Below are 14,991 nucleotides of genomic sequence, written 5' to 3'. Positions count from 1 at the left end.
CCAACACTGCAGCCATCACTTACATTATTGTCATCACCACCACCATCAGGACCAAAACCAAGATCATCATAATCCCTATCATCCCCATCACCATCATCATCATCATCCACATCATCACCTGCACTATCACCACCAGGAACACGGTCACCAGCACCATCACTGTTTCATCCTTACCATCATAACGATCACCACCACCATCATCATCATCACGATCACCACCACCACCGCCACACAGCCATCATGATCCACATCACCACCACTAGTACCATGATCACCAACACCCTCATTACATCATCCTTAACCATCATAACCACCACTACTATCATCATCATCCTCATTGTCAATATCACCATCACATTGTCAATCACCACCACAACCACCACCATCACCACCACCACTGTCATCCTTCCCATAATCACCACCAACACTATCATCATCATCATCATCACATCATCATTACTGTAAAACCACTACCATCATCAATATCATCATCATCTTCTTCATAATCACCATTATCATCACATCATGGTCATCAGCATCACCATCATTATTGTAATCATCTCCAGCAACATCATCATCACCACTATCCTCAAAATAAAATAATCACCACATCATCCTCAAAATAAAATAAAATAAGCTCTCTGAGGGCAGAGATTTTTACCTCTTTTGTGTTCCCTGCCTTATCTCTAGGGCCTGGCAGAGAGTGGGTGCTCAAAGAAGTTTGTTGGGTGACTCATCATCAGTAAATCTGCTATGATTTTTAATCTTTATTTAAGTAAAAAGAACAGAGATGTTGACACTCATCATGCATACTCTAATAGAGGTGTCATTGACTGGCACTTACCTGAAGGGCCAAGTATTGAGGTTGGAGTCCTAGATGCTCCCAGATACACTGTGGGGATCCCAGGAGCTGAGGAGAAGCCCGCATTAGTTAAAGCAGCAAGCTCTTTCATGGCAGAAATGCCAGCAGATAGGAGTATTTCTGCATACGGGGCTTGAGATTAGTGTCTCTCTGGAGCTGGGCCAGAGGGAAAGGGAATCATTTATACCCTCTCAGATCCTTCCCTCATGAAGAAGGTATAGGGGCATAGGAGAAGCAGGTCAGCTCCTGTCCTGCTTGGAATAAGATTTGGGCCACTGGAATGTTAGTAGAATACTCACTGCTGGTGGTGGGCACAGAGCTCCGATGGGTGAAACCTGCATAGAGAGGGAGGAAGGAGAGTGGGTAAGGGTTAAGGGAAATGTAGGGGACCAAAAGGGGTCAGTGCTACCATGGTGCAATTGAAGGAGTTTCAGGGAACAGGGGCTTTGAGGATTCTCTATAAGCACCCTCAGATCAGGGAAGAAGGTCCTGAGGATGAAGGTCTCCAGTACAAGATGAGGAAGAAACCATGAAGTTCAGATTAGTCATCAAATACAGACAACATGGCCAAGACTTTACTGGTCAGGCAGGGAGTGTGACCTCAAGACAGAGAGTAGAGGTCTTCTCAACAAGGAAGAAGAAACTCCAACCACATCACAGTTGCTCACCATTGACAAAGAGGCTGTCATTGTCCAGGGTATAGGGGCCCAGCTCAGTTATGCTGTGGGTCAGCTGGCTCAGCTCCCAATACAACTGCTCTCTGTCCAGCCTAGGGCTTTTGGGGTCAGGGTGGTGGGTGCAGATGGCATCCACTCCAGTGGCTGCCCCATCCTTCTCAGGCCTGGAGAGGGCAGGTGAGGGGAATAATAATAAAGTTTTATCTAGGGAGGAGTCCCAAGATTGCTGAGTGAAGGACAGGAAGGGGCCACAGGAAATGAGAAGCCTGGTACACAGATGAGAAGCCACACTTAGATTCTCTGAGTGCACTGACTACTGTCCAGCTTGGGACAGTGAGCATACTTGTGGATACAAGAATTTTTCTAACATTGCAGTGTGGCTCTTGCATTCTCATGGCATGGGGACAGGACAGCTTAGACTTGAGACAGGTGAAGAGCTGGAATTGGGAATTAAACAAGTGAATGAGGCATGTTTGTCTTGAGAGAAATCCTGGTTAGAGAATTTAACACCTAAAGGCAAAGGAGGTGGGAAGAAAAGAGGGAATTCAGAGGGATGACCAGGGTGAAAGTCCAATCTTTCTGACGGACCCTGTGGAAATTTTCAGTTGATTTGGGTGGGATGGCAAGGGGCAGTGGTAATATTGGGAGACAGATTTGTCTTGGAGCCACTGTTCCTTGAGTTCCATCTTTGATGAGAATAACCACAGAGAGGGCAGGAAAAAAGAAGTCCAAACTCATGGAGACTGGAAACAATTGAGGCAACAAAGGTTGGCAATTCTAAAGTCTCACCTGAGCAAGGTCAGTCTGCAGCCAGAGTACAGAGGGCCAACACTGGTGCTCTTGAACAGGGGCCTGAGCTGTGGGGGAGGGAGAGGGAAGTGAGTAGGATGGCTGAGGGGGTAGGGGCAGGGGACTATCATTGGGGCTGGCACCAGTAGGTGGGCCTGGCATCAGTGGATGGGGTCTCATGTCTCTGGGTGTGAGGGGAGGTGGGTGAGATCTTCTTCTGTGCCGTGCCATGAGTGAGGTAGGTGGGACTAGACAAGGTGAACTGGGCAGAGTGAGATGCTTGGGGCTCTTACCAGGCCCTGAAGGACCCTCTCCGTGGTGTTGAACTTGCTGGAGCCAGGGTGCTGCATGTTCTCCTCATACCGCAGGTTGGTGATGGTGAAGTTGAGGGTGAACGGCACCAGGAGAGGGCTGGCAGCTGCCGTGGAGGTGGGAAAGAAATGACATGTTCAAGAGTGGAGAACTCTATACATTTCCAAAAGGCCTGCTTCTAAACATATGCAATGGGATTTAAAGAGAGAATAAAATAAAAAGTTTCCATGCGTCCCTTGACTATAACGATAGAAGTTTCTAACCAAGCCTACTAAATAATAGTAGCAGCTAGCATACCTCTTGGTGCATATTCAGAGTTCTATAATACTAAATACTATCTATTACCTTTATTATCTCCATTGTCATCATCAATGTCACCAACACTGTGACCCTCACTATTATTATTGTCATCACCACCAGCATCAGCACCACTCACATCAGCGCCAAAATCATGACCAAAACCATGGTGGGGATGATTCTAGCATCCCCACTACCATCATCATCATCATCACCACCACCACAATCATCATCATTTGCATCACCAGCACCATGATTACCAACACCATTATCATATCATCATTACTCTCATCACCACCACCACCACCATCACAACTATTATCATTATAATCATCACTATCTTCATTGTAACCATCACAATCACTATTGTCAATCACTACCACAACCACCATCATCCTTACCACCATCATTCTTCCTATAATCACCCCCACAACTATCCTCATCATCATCACATGATTACCATCATAACCACCACCACCATCATCATTATTCATTGTCAACATCATCATTACTATTGTCAATCACTACCAAAACCACCACCATCACCAACACCACTATCATCCTTCCCATAATCACCACCACCATTGTCATCATCATAGCATCACCATTATAAGCCCTGCCACCAACATCATCATCATCACCACCACCATCTTCATAATTATCATCCTTATTGCCATCATCACTAGCATCACCATTTTTATTGTCATCATCTCCAGTAACCTCACCACCAACAACCTCCATCACCCTCACAATAAAATAGGCTTCTTTGCAGCAGAGATTTTTAACTCTTTTGTGTCCCATTCCTTATCCCTAGAGTCCTACAGAAACTAGGCACTTAATTAAGCTTGTTAGATGACTCCTCATCCATAGATTCACTAGGATTTTTTATCTTTATTTAAACGAAAATGGCAGAGATGTTGACAGTTATCAGGCATGCTCTAACAGAGCAATTGATTTGTATTTATCTGAGGGACCAGGTTTAGAAGTTGGAGTCCCAGATGTTCCCAGGTCCACTGTGGAGGTCCCAGGAGCTGAGGAAAAGGCCTCTTTAGTGAAAGTGTCAAACCCTGTCATGGCAGAAATGCCAGCAGGTAGGAGTGTTTATGGACCTTGCTACATGTGGGGATTGAGCTGGGTCTCTCTCTGAAGAGACTTGGGCCAGAAGGGAAAGGGAATAACTTGTGCTGTCCCAGATCCTTTGCTCATAGAGGACATAGGGGGATGTGAAGAGGGTTCAGTTCTTGCTCTGCATGGTATAGGATCAGGAGCACTGGAACATCAGTGGAATACTCACTGCTGGTGGTGGGCACAGAGCTCCGTTGTGTGAAACCTGCATAGAGATGGAGGGAGGAGGGTAGGTAAGGGTTAAAGGAGTGGTGGGGCACTATATAGGGGTGAGAGTACCCTGTTGCAATGGAAGGAATTTCCCAGAACATGAGCCATTGAAGATTCTCTATCAGCACCCTCAGATCCAGAAAGCAGATCCCCAGGAAGAACTCAGTCCAAGATGAAATAGAAACCATGAAGTTCCAACCTCAGCTGTCACATACAGACAACATGGCCGAGCATTCAATAGCCAGTTAGGGAGTGTGACCTCAAGGCAGAGAGTAGAGGCTTCCCAGCAAGGAGGAAGAGACTCCAACCACATCACAGCTACTCACCATTGACATAGAGACTGTCCCTGTCCAGGGTGTAGGGGCCCAGCTCAGTGATGCCATAGGTTAGCTGGCTCAGTTCCCAGTATAGCTGCTCTCTGTCCAGTCCAGGGCTTTTGGGGTCAGGGTGGTAGGTGCAGATGGCATCCACTTTGGTGGCTGCCCCATCCTTCTTGGGCCTGGGGAGGGCAAGATTGGGGAAAGACAATACGTAGATTGCCTAGGGAGGGGTCCTGAGATCCCATGGGGCAGGACAGGATGGGGCCAGAGGAAATGAGAAGCCTGGTAGAGAAGTGAGAAGCCACACTTCCATGCTCTGAGTACACTGATTCTCAGCACCTATGAGCAGAATCGTGGATGCAAGGATTTTTATAAAATTGCAAAGTGGAAACTTTTTTATAAAATTGCAAAGAGGAGAACTCATACTTGAGACAGGTGAAGAGCTGGGACTGGGGATGAAAGCAAGTGGACGAGGCATGTTTTTCTTGGGAGAAATCCTGGGAACAGCATTTAACAGACTTTAACCACTTGTGGAAAGGCAGGTAGGGGAAAGGAGGGAATTCAGAGGGATGACCAAGGTAGAAGCCCAGTCGTGCTGATGGACTCTGCATCTGTCAGTTGAGGTGGGAGGTGCTAGGATCAGGAAGCACATTGGTCTTGGAGCCACTGCCTGCTGGATTCCACTTGTGCTGTGGACATCTCCAGGGAGTGCAGAAAGGAAGCAGGTCAGACTTCTCAGATCAGTCAGACTGGCTGTTCTCAGTTCTCACCTGAGTAAGGTCAGTCTGCAGCCAGAGTACAGAGGGCCAACACTGGTGTTCTTGAACAAAGGCCTGAGCTGTGGAGGAGGGAGAAAGAGGTGAGTGGGAGGGCTGAAGTCATAGGGGTGTGGTAGAAGGGAGGTGGGCAGCGCTGGCAACAGTTGGTGGGCCTGGCATCAGTGGTTGGGGCATGCATATCTGGGGGCAAGATGAGGTAGGTGAGATCTTCCGTGCTCTGCAACAGGTGAGGTGGGCAGGACTAAACATGGTGAGTGGGGTAGAATGAGGTGTGTGGGGCTCTTACCAGACCCTGAAGGACTCTCTCTGTGGTGTTAAACTTTCCAGAGCCAGGGTGATGCATGTTCTCCTCATACCACAGGTTAGTGATGGTGAAGTTAATTGTGAATAGCACCAGGAAAGGGCTGGCAGCTATAGTGAAGATGGGAAATAAATAGTGTTCAAAATAGAGTAACATTTAAGAATTTGTGATAGAGGCTGGGATCACGTCTGTAATCCCAGCACTTTGGGAGGCTGAGGCGGGTGGATCATGAGGTCAGGAGATTGAGACCATCCCGGTTAACACGGTGAAACCCTGTCTCTACTAAAAACACAAAAAAATTAGCCGGGCGTGGTGGCAGGCGCCTGTAGTCCCAGCTATTCAGGAGGCTGAGGCAGGAGAATGGCGTGAACCCAGGAGGCGGAGCTTGCAGTGAGCCCAGATCGCGCCACTGAACCAGATCTAGCCTGGGTGATAGAGGGAGACTCCGTTTCAAAAAAAAAAAAAAAAAAGAATTTGTGATAGAATTGTTTCTAAACATTTGCAACATGATTCATGATTTAAAGTGACAAAATAAAAGGTTTTCATGCCTCTTTTGACTGTAATGATAGATAGTTTTCATAGAGCATCCTAAATAATAGTAGTTAGATGCTGAGCATAGCTCTTGGTGCATATTCAGTATTCCATACTACTAGACATTATCTACTACTTTGTCAACATCATGATCATCACCAACATCAGCAACACTGTGACCATCACTATCATTATTGTCATCACCAACAGCATCAGCACAAAACCATGACCATCATAATCCCTATCATCCGCACCCATCGTCATCATCACACCACCATCACCACAACCATCATCATCCATATAATCACCACTAACACATGGTCACTAACACCATTATCATATCATTCTTTTTTTTTTTTTTTTTTGAGACAGAGTCTCGCTCTGTCGCCCAGCCTGGAGTGCAGTGGCCGGATCTCAGCTCACTGCAAGCTCCACCTCCTGGGTTCCCGCCATTCTCCTGCCTCAGCCTCCCGAGTAGCTGGGACTACAGGCGCCCGCCACCTCGCCCGGCTAGTTTTTTTTTTTGTATTTTTAGTAGAGACGGGATTTCACCATGTTAGCCAGGATGGTCTTGATCTCCTGACCTCATGATCCACCCGTCTTGGCCTCCCAAAGTGCTGGGATTACAGGCTTGAGCCACCGCGCCTGGCCTATCGTATCATTCTTACCGTCATAACCACCATCACCACCACCACCACCATCATCATCATTATCATCATCATTACCACCATCATTATCCTTTTTGTCAACATCACGATCACATTGTCAATTACCATCAGAACAATCACATCACCACCATCACTGTCATCCTTCCCATAATCATCACCACCACTATCGTCATCATCACCATCAAAACCACTACCACCACCACCATCATCACCATCATCATCATCACCACCACCATCACCAGCAACGCCATCATTGTTGTCATCATGTCCACCACCATCATCACCACCACCCCTATCATTATCATCATCATCATCACAATAATATAACCTTCCTGAGGACAGAGATTTGTATTTCTTTTGTGTTCCCCGCCTTATCCCTAGGTCCCTGAAGCAGCCAGACTCTCAATAAAATTTGTTGGTTGACTTCTCATCACTACATTCACTAGGACTTTTCATCTTTATGTGAGTGAAAATGGCAGAGTTGTAGGCCGGGTGCGGTGGCTCATGCCTGTCATCCCAGCACTTTGGGGGACCAAGGCAGACAGATCACGAGCTCAGGAGTTCAAGATCAGCTTGACCAACATGGTGAAGCCCCATCTCTACTAAAAATATAAAAATTAGCTGGGCGTGGTGGCATGCACCTGTAATCCCAGCTATCCAGGAGGCGGAGGCAGGATAATTTCTTGAACCCAGGAGGCAGAGGTTGCAGTGGGCCAAGATCGCACCATTGCATTCCAGCACAGAGTAAGACAGAGTAAGACTCCATCTCAAAAAAGGAAAGAAAGAGAAAAGAAAATGGCAGAGATGTTGACACTCCTCAGGCATGCTGTAATAGAGACGGCACTGAATGGTACTCACTCGTGGGTCCAGACAGGGAGGCTGGAGTTCTCGAGGTTCCCAGGGGCATTGTGGAGGTATCAGGAGCTGAGGAGAAGGTTTGCTGTATTAGTGAAAGCAGCAAACCCTCTCATGGCAGAAATACCAGCAGGCAGGAGTATTTATAGCCCTTGCTACACGTGGGGCTTGAGCAGGATCTCCATCTGGAGATGGGCCAGAGGGAAAGGGGAATAACTTGTGCTCTCTCAGTTCCTTCCCTCATGAAGAGGATACAGGGGCATAGAAGGAGAGGAAAGCTCCTGCCCTTTATGTGTAGGATCAGGAGCACTGGAACATCAATTAATACTCACTTCTGGTGGTCATCATGGAGCTCTGATGGGTGAAACCTGCATTGAGATGGAGGGAGGAGAGTGGGTAAGTGTTAACAGAGTGGTGGGGTACCCTGGTGCAACAGAAGAAATTTCCCAGAACACAGGACATTGAAGATTCTCTATCAGCACCCTCAGATTTAGAAAGCAGATCCTGAGGGTAAACTCAGTCCCAGATGAAGAAGAAACCATGAGGTTTTGACCGTGGCCACCACATACAGACAACATGGCTGAGCCTTCAATAGCCAGACAGGGAGTGTGACCTCAGGCCAGAGAATAGAGGCTGCCAGCAAGGCAGAAGAGACTCCAGCCACATCAAAGTTGCCCACCATTGACATAGAGACTGTGTCTGTCCAGGGTGTAGGGGCCCAGCTCAGTGATGCCGTGGGTCAGCTGGCTCAGCTTCCAGTACAGCCGCTCTCTGTCCAGTCCAGGGCTTTGGGGGTCAGGATGGTGGGTGCAGACAGCATCCACTCTGGTGGCTGCCCCATCCTTCTCAGGCCTGGGGAGGGCAGATGAAGCAAATAACAATTTAAAACTTGCCTCAGGGGGAGTTCTGAGATTTCCTGAGGCCAGCCAGGAAGAGACCAGAGGAAATGAGAAGCCTGGGAAAGAGGTAATAAGTCACATTTAGATTCTCTGAGTGTCCCGGCTGCTAGCCAGCCCAGGACTGTGAACAGAGTCATAGATGCAAGAACTTTTTATAAAATTGCAAGGTGAAGCCTGCATTCTCATGGCATGGAGACAAGAGTACTCAGATGTGAGACAGATGAAGAGCTGGAATTGGGGATGAAAGCAAGTGGATGAGACATGTTTGTCTTGCGAGAAATCCTGGGGACAGAATTTAACAACTGGAGGAAAGGGAGGTGGGTGGAAAGGAGGGAGTTCAGAGGGATGACCAAGGTAGAAGCCCAATTCTCCTGATCGACTCTGCAGAATCTCTCTGTTGATTGGGGTGGTGCTGATGGTATCAAGAGACAGATTAGTTTTGAAGCCACTGCTTCCTGAATTCCATCTTTTGTGAGGACATTCACAGGGATGGCAGGAAAAAAAAACCAATTCAAACTCTTTGAGTCTAGGAACAATTGGGGCAGCTAGGCTAGCTCTTCTAAAGTCTCACCTGAGCAAGGTCAGTCTGCAACCAGAGTACAGAGCGCCAACACTGGTGTTCTTGAACAAGGGCCTAAGCTGTGGAAGAGGGAGAGGGAAGTGACTAGGAGGGCTGGGGACATAATGGTGGGGCACAAGTGTGGTGGATGCAGCTGGCACCAGTGGGCAGGGTTTATGTCTATGGGGAAGGTGGATGAGATTTTCTTCCATGGCCCTGGCATGGGTAATGTTGTTGGGACCAGGTAAGGTGGGTGGGGCAGAGTAAGGTGGGCAGGGGTCTCACCAGACCCTGAAGGACCCTCTCCGTGGTGTTGAACTTCCTGGAGCCAGGGCAACCCATGTCCTCCTCGTACTGCAGGTTATTGATGGTAAAATTGAGGATGAATGGCAGCAGAAGAGGGCCAGTGCCTGTAGTAAAAGATGGGAAACAAACACTATTGTGTTTGTATTTTTAATCAGTGGCATATAGTTAAAATAAGTCTATTGAAAACTCCTCAAGGTTCTTGACTTTTGCAATAGACTTGAAGAGTGCAATAAATTTATTTTTAATCATATGCAACAGAATTTAAAATGAATGACAAAATAAAAGCTTTCTGTGCCCTTCTTGATATAAATTATTTTTTAAAAAGCATATTAAATAATACTTGTTAGACTCTAAGTCCAGCTTTTGGTGCACACTCAGTGTTGAAAAATATCAGATATTACCTGTTACCCTTGTCATCACCATTATCATCATCATAATCATGATCATCATCATCATCATTATTGTCAGCATCAGCACCACCACTATCACCACCATGATAATCCCCATCAACACCACCACAAACATCATTATCACCATTGTCATTTCATCATTACCATCATAATCACCATCACTGTCATCATCTGAATAATCATCTAATCATCATCATCACGATCATTGTCACCATAATCAACATCGTCATCATTATTGTCATCCTCAGTAACACCACCATCACCAATGTCATAATCTACATCAACACCACCACAAACATCATCATCACCATAATCACATCATTACCATTATAACCAGCAACATTACTGTCATCATCCAAACAGCCATCATCATCTTTACCATCATCACCATTGTTATCATCATCACCACTCCAGCATCATCACCACAATCAATACAACTGCCATCATCTCATTGTTATTATAATTATTGCCAACATCCCCATAATTATTGTCAATTGTAATCCCCACCACCACCACCACCATCATTCTTCCCATGATTACCTCCACCATAATTATCATTATCCTTACCATCATCACCACCACCACCACCACCACTGCAGTCATCATCACCGCCACCCCCATCAACATCATCACAATAATATAAGCTCACTGAGGGCAGTGTTTTTTCTTTTTTTGTTCCCTGATGTATATCCAGGTCCTGATACAGAGGCAGTGCTCAACGAACTTGATTGGTTGACCTATGGTTACTAGATTTACTATGAATTTCCATCTTTAGTTGAGTGAATAATGACAGAGATGTTTACACTCATCAACCATGCTCTAAATATCATTGACTGGTATTTACCTGTGGGGCCAGGGAGGGATGATGGAGTCTCAGAGGTTTCCAGCTGTACTGTGAAAGTCCCAGGAGCTGAGGAGAAGCCCTCATCAGTGAAAGGAGCAAGCGCTCTCATGGAAGTAATGCCAGCAGGAGGGACTATTCATGGAGATTTTTGCCTGTAGGGCTTCAGCTGGGATTCTGGTTAGCTGGGGCAGTGGGGATGGGGAATAATTTTTGCCCTCTATGTTCCTTCCCATATGGAAAGGACGTAAGGGCTTATGAATAGGGGTCAGCTCCTGCTAAGTTGGGTGTAGGGTCGGGGCCACTGGAACATCAGTAGAATACTCACTGCTGGTGGCAGGCACAGAGCTCCGCTGGGTGAAACCTGCATAGAGAGGGAGGGAGGAATGTGAATAAGAGTCAAACGGGAGGTAGGGAATCAAACAAAAGTCAGGGCTACCCTGGTGGAATGAAAGGAGTTTCATGGAACAGGGACATTTGGAGATTCTCTGTCAGAATCTGAGTATCAGGGAAGAAGGTACAAGGATGAAATCAGTTCAAGATAAAGAAGAAATCATGAAATTCTGACATCAATCACCACATACAGACATGTCCTAGCCTTCAGTGTCCAGGCAGGGCATGTGACCTCAAGTCAGAGAGTAGAGGCTGCCCAGCCAGGAGAAAGAGACTCTAACCACATAACAGCTGCTTACCATTGACATAGAGACTATCCCTGTCCAGGGTGTAGGGGCCCAGCTCAGTGATGCTGTGGGTCAGCTGGCTCAGCTCCCAGTATAGCCGCTCTCTGTCTAGCCCAGGGATTTTGGGGTCAGGGCGGTGGGTGCAGATGGCATCCACTCTGGTGGCTGCTCCATCCTTCTCAGGCCTAGGGAGAGGTGGTGAGGGGAATGGCAATAAATGAATTGCCTAAGGAGAGATCCTGAGATGGCAGAGTGAAGGACAAAAAGGACAGAGGAAGTAAAAATCTATTACAGAGGTGGGATGCAATAATTAGATTCTCTGAGTGCACTGGCCGGCCTGGGACTATGAGCATAGTTGTGGATGTAATAGTTATCCCAAAATGGCAGGGTGGATCCTGCATTCTTAAAGCCTGGAAACAGGAGAGCTCAGATTTGAGATAGGGGAAGAGCTGGAATTGGGGATGAAAGCAAGTGGTTGAGGCATGTTTGTCTTGAGAGAAATCCTGGCTACAGAATTTAACACCTAAAGTCTATGGAGGTGGGGGGAAAGCAGGGAATTTGGAGGGGGGGCCAGGGTAGAAGTCCAGTCCTATTGATGGACTCTGGAATTTCTCAGTCTGTTTGGAAGTGGGGGTGGGGGCACTGCTAATACCAGGAGACAGGTTAGTCCTGGAGCTACTGTTTCCTGAATTCCATCTTTGATAAGAATAATCACAAAGAGGACAGGAAAAAAGAAGTCCAACAAAACTCATTGAGACTAGGAACAATTGGGGCAGCCAGGCAGGAAATTCTAAGGTCTCACCTGAGCAAGGTTAGTCTGCAGCCAGAATACAGAGGGCCAACACCCGTGCTCTTGAACAAGTGCTTGAGCTGTGGAGGAGGGAGAGGGAGGTGAGTGGCAGGGCTGAGGAGGTAGGGGCAGGGCAGAAGTGAGGTGGGTGGGGCTGGCTCTAGTTGGTAGAGCTGACATCAGTAGGTTGGATGGGGCTTTTATCTCTTGGGGTGAGGGGAGGTGGGTGAGATTTTCTGTGGCCATATAGATACATAAGTGGGACAAGGTAAGGTGGGTAGGGCAGAGTGAGATAGGTAGGGCTCTCACCAGACCCTGCAGAACCCTCTCTGTGGTGTTGAACTTCCTGGAGCCAGGGTGACCCATGTTCTTCTCATACTGTAGGTTAGTGATGGTGAAGTTGAGTGTGAATGGCACCAGGAGAGGGCTGGTGGCTATAGTGAAGGTGGGAAATAAACACTATGTTCAAAAGTAGAGAACATTTAAGAGTTTGCAATAGACTTATTTCTAAACATATGCAACAGGATATAAAGTGAGTGATAAAACATAATGTTTTCATGCCTCCTTTGACTATTATGATAGATGTTTTTGATAGAGCACATTAAATAATAGTAGTGAGATGCTGAGCATAGGTCTTGGTGCATATTCAGTGTTCCATAGTGCCAGATATTATCTAGTGCCATTGTTAACACCAACTTCATTTTCAACATCACCATGATTGTCTCCATGAGTATTAGTGTCATCATCATCACCATTAGCACCCACCCTGCCACTACCACCACCATCATCATCATCATCATCATTACCACCACAACCGTCATCATCCTAATCATCACCTCCATCACCATTTTCATCATCACCATCATCATTGTCAATATCACCATGCTTGTCACCATCAGTAGTATTATTGTCATCATCACCACCACCAGCATCATTATCCTCATCATCCCCATCGCCAGCAGTGCTATCATCATCGCCATCTTCATTAACATCAGTGTCAATATCACCATCATTTTTGTCAATCACCACCACCATAATTATTACTGTCTTCACATAACTATTATCATCATAACCACTACCCCCACAATTGTCATCATCCTCATCACTGTCATCGTAATTAGCATCATCATCACCATCATCTATATCATGATCATTATCATCATCATCATCATCATCACCATCACCACCATCATCATCACCATCACTTACATCATCATCATCATCACAGGAATATAAGCTATCTTAAGCAGAGATTGCTCTCTATTTCTATGTTCCCTGCTGTATCTTCAGGGCCTGGCACAGAGTAAGTGCTCAATAAAGTTTACAGATTAACTCCTCATCACTAGATTTACTATGACTTTTATCTTTATTTGAGTGCATAATGGCAGAAATGTTTATATGCATCAGGAATGCTCTAACGGAGGTGCCATTGGCTGATACTTACCTGTAGTTTCAGGGAGGGAAGACAGGATCCCAGAGGTTCCCAGGTTCACTGTGGAGGTCCCAGGAGCTAAGGAGAAGCCCTCATCAGTGAAAATAGCAAGCATTCTCATGGCAGAAATGCCAGCAGGTAGGACTAGTATGAGGTTTGCTGCAGGTGAGTCTTGAATTGTGTTTCTCTTTGGGCACAGGGGAGAAGGAATAACTTGTGCTCTCCCAGCACCTTCTCTCATGAAGAGGACATAAGTGTGTATGAGGAGGGCTCAGCTCCTGCCCTGCTTGGAGTAGAATTGGGGGTACTGGAACATCAGTTGAATACTCACTGTTGGTGGTTGGTATGGAGCTCCAATGAGTGAAACCTGCAGAGAGAGGGAAGGAGAATAGTGGGTAAGGGTTAAGGAGAGGTGGGGGGATGAAATAGGAATCAGGGCTACCCTGGTGGAATAGAAGGGGTTTCATGGAACAGGAGCCATTAAAGGTTCTCTATCAGCACATTCACTTCAGGGACCAGGGTCTGGAGGATGAACACAGTACAAGATGCAGAAAAAAAAATAATGAAGTTCTAACATCAATCATCACATGCAGACATGGCAGAGATTTCAACGTCCAGACAGGAAGTGTGACCTCAAGCCAGAAAGGAGGGGCTGCCCAGCAAGAAGGAAGAGAATCCAACCACATCAAAGCTGTTCACCATTGACATAGAGACTGTTCCTGTCCAGGGTGTAGGGGCCCAGCTCAGTGATGCCATGGGTCAACTGGCTCAGCTCCCAGTACAGCTGCTCTCTGTCCAGTCCAGGGCTTTGAGGGTCAGGGAGGTGGGTACAGATGGCATCCACTCTGGTGGCTGCTTTGTCCTTCTCTGGCCTGAGGAGGTTAAGTGGGCAGAGGGGGTGACAATGAAAGGATTGCCCAGAAAGGGGTTCTGAGATTCCTGAGGGAAGGACAGTGAGGAGACAGAGGAAATGAGAAGCCTGGGAGAGAGGTGAGAAGCCACAATTAATTTCTCTAAATGCACCAACTCCCAGCCAGCCCTGGATTGGGAGCAGAGTCATGGACACAAGAATATTTATGAAATTGCAAGGTGAAACTTCCAGTTTGACAGCACGAAGACAGAAGAGCTCAGACTTGAGACAAGTGAAGAGCTAGAATCAGAGATAAAAGCAAGTGGAAAACCCACCTTCCTCTTAAGGGAGACCTTGGGAACAGAATTTTAAAAATTAAGGGAAGAGATATGGGGGAATGGAAGGTATTAAGAAGGATGAGTGGAGTAAGAACCCAATCTTGATGATGGGCTCTGCAGAATCTGTCACTAGAGTGGGGAAGTGCTAGGATCAGGAGAC

The 14,991-nt window shown here is 46.7% G+C and overlaps 1 protein-coding gene across 1 annotated transcript in view; it reads right to left on the bottom strand.

Moving 5' to 3' along the window:
- Window positions 1-14,991, bottom strand: part of MUC16 (mucin 16, cell surface associated) — a 207,833-nt gene that overhangs the window by 36,819 nt on the left and 156,023 nt on the right. Inside the window, exons 53-72 of the mRNA XM_033195391.1 lie at window positions 12,521-12,645; window positions 12,224-12,291; window positions 11,434-11,606; window positions 11,070-11,105; window positions 10,745-10,810; window positions 9,470-9,594; window positions 9,197-9,264; window positions 8,406-8,578; window positions 8,059-8,094; window positions 7,730-7,795; window positions 5,658-5,782; window positions 5,363-5,430; window positions 4,599-4,771; window positions 4,232-4,267; window positions 3,906-3,968; window positions 2,622-2,749; window positions 2,329-2,396; window positions 1,531-1,703; window positions 1,162-1,197; window positions 845-910 (exon numbers count right to left, since the gene is read on the bottom strand). Coding sequence (XP_033051282.1) covers window positions 845-910; window positions 1,162-1,197; window positions 1,531-1,703; window positions 2,329-2,396; window positions 2,622-2,749; window positions 3,906-3,968; window positions 4,232-4,267; window positions 4,599-4,771; window positions 5,363-5,430; window positions 5,658-5,782; window positions 7,730-7,795; window positions 8,059-8,094; window positions 8,406-8,578; window positions 9,197-9,264; window positions 9,470-9,594; window positions 10,745-10,810; window positions 11,070-11,105; window positions 11,434-11,606; window positions 12,224-12,291; window positions 12,521-12,645 — 1,872 coding nt within the window. The remainder of the gene's footprint in view (window positions 1-844; window positions 911-1,161; window positions 1,198-1,530; window positions 1,704-2,328; window positions 2,397-2,621; window positions 2,750-3,905; window positions 3,969-4,231; window positions 4,268-4,598; window positions 4,772-5,362; window positions 5,431-5,657; window positions 5,783-7,729; window positions 7,796-8,058; window positions 8,095-8,405; window positions 8,579-9,196; window positions 9,265-9,469; window positions 9,595-10,744; window positions 10,811-11,069; window positions 11,106-11,433; window positions 11,607-12,223; window positions 12,292-12,520; window positions 12,646-14,991) is intronic.

Source organism: Trachypithecus francoisi, unplaced genomic scaffold (genome assembly GCF_009764315.1).
Source record: "Trachypithecus francoisi isolate TF-2019V2 unplaced genomic scaffold, Tfra_2.0 Lachesis_group5, whole genome shotgun sequence".
Lineage (NCBI taxonomy): Eukaryota > Metazoa > Chordata > Mammalia > Primates > Cercopithecidae > Trachypithecus > Trachypithecus francoisi.
Note: the sequence above shows the minus strand (reverse complement) of the source record. Positions and strands in the feature narration are given on the sequence as shown.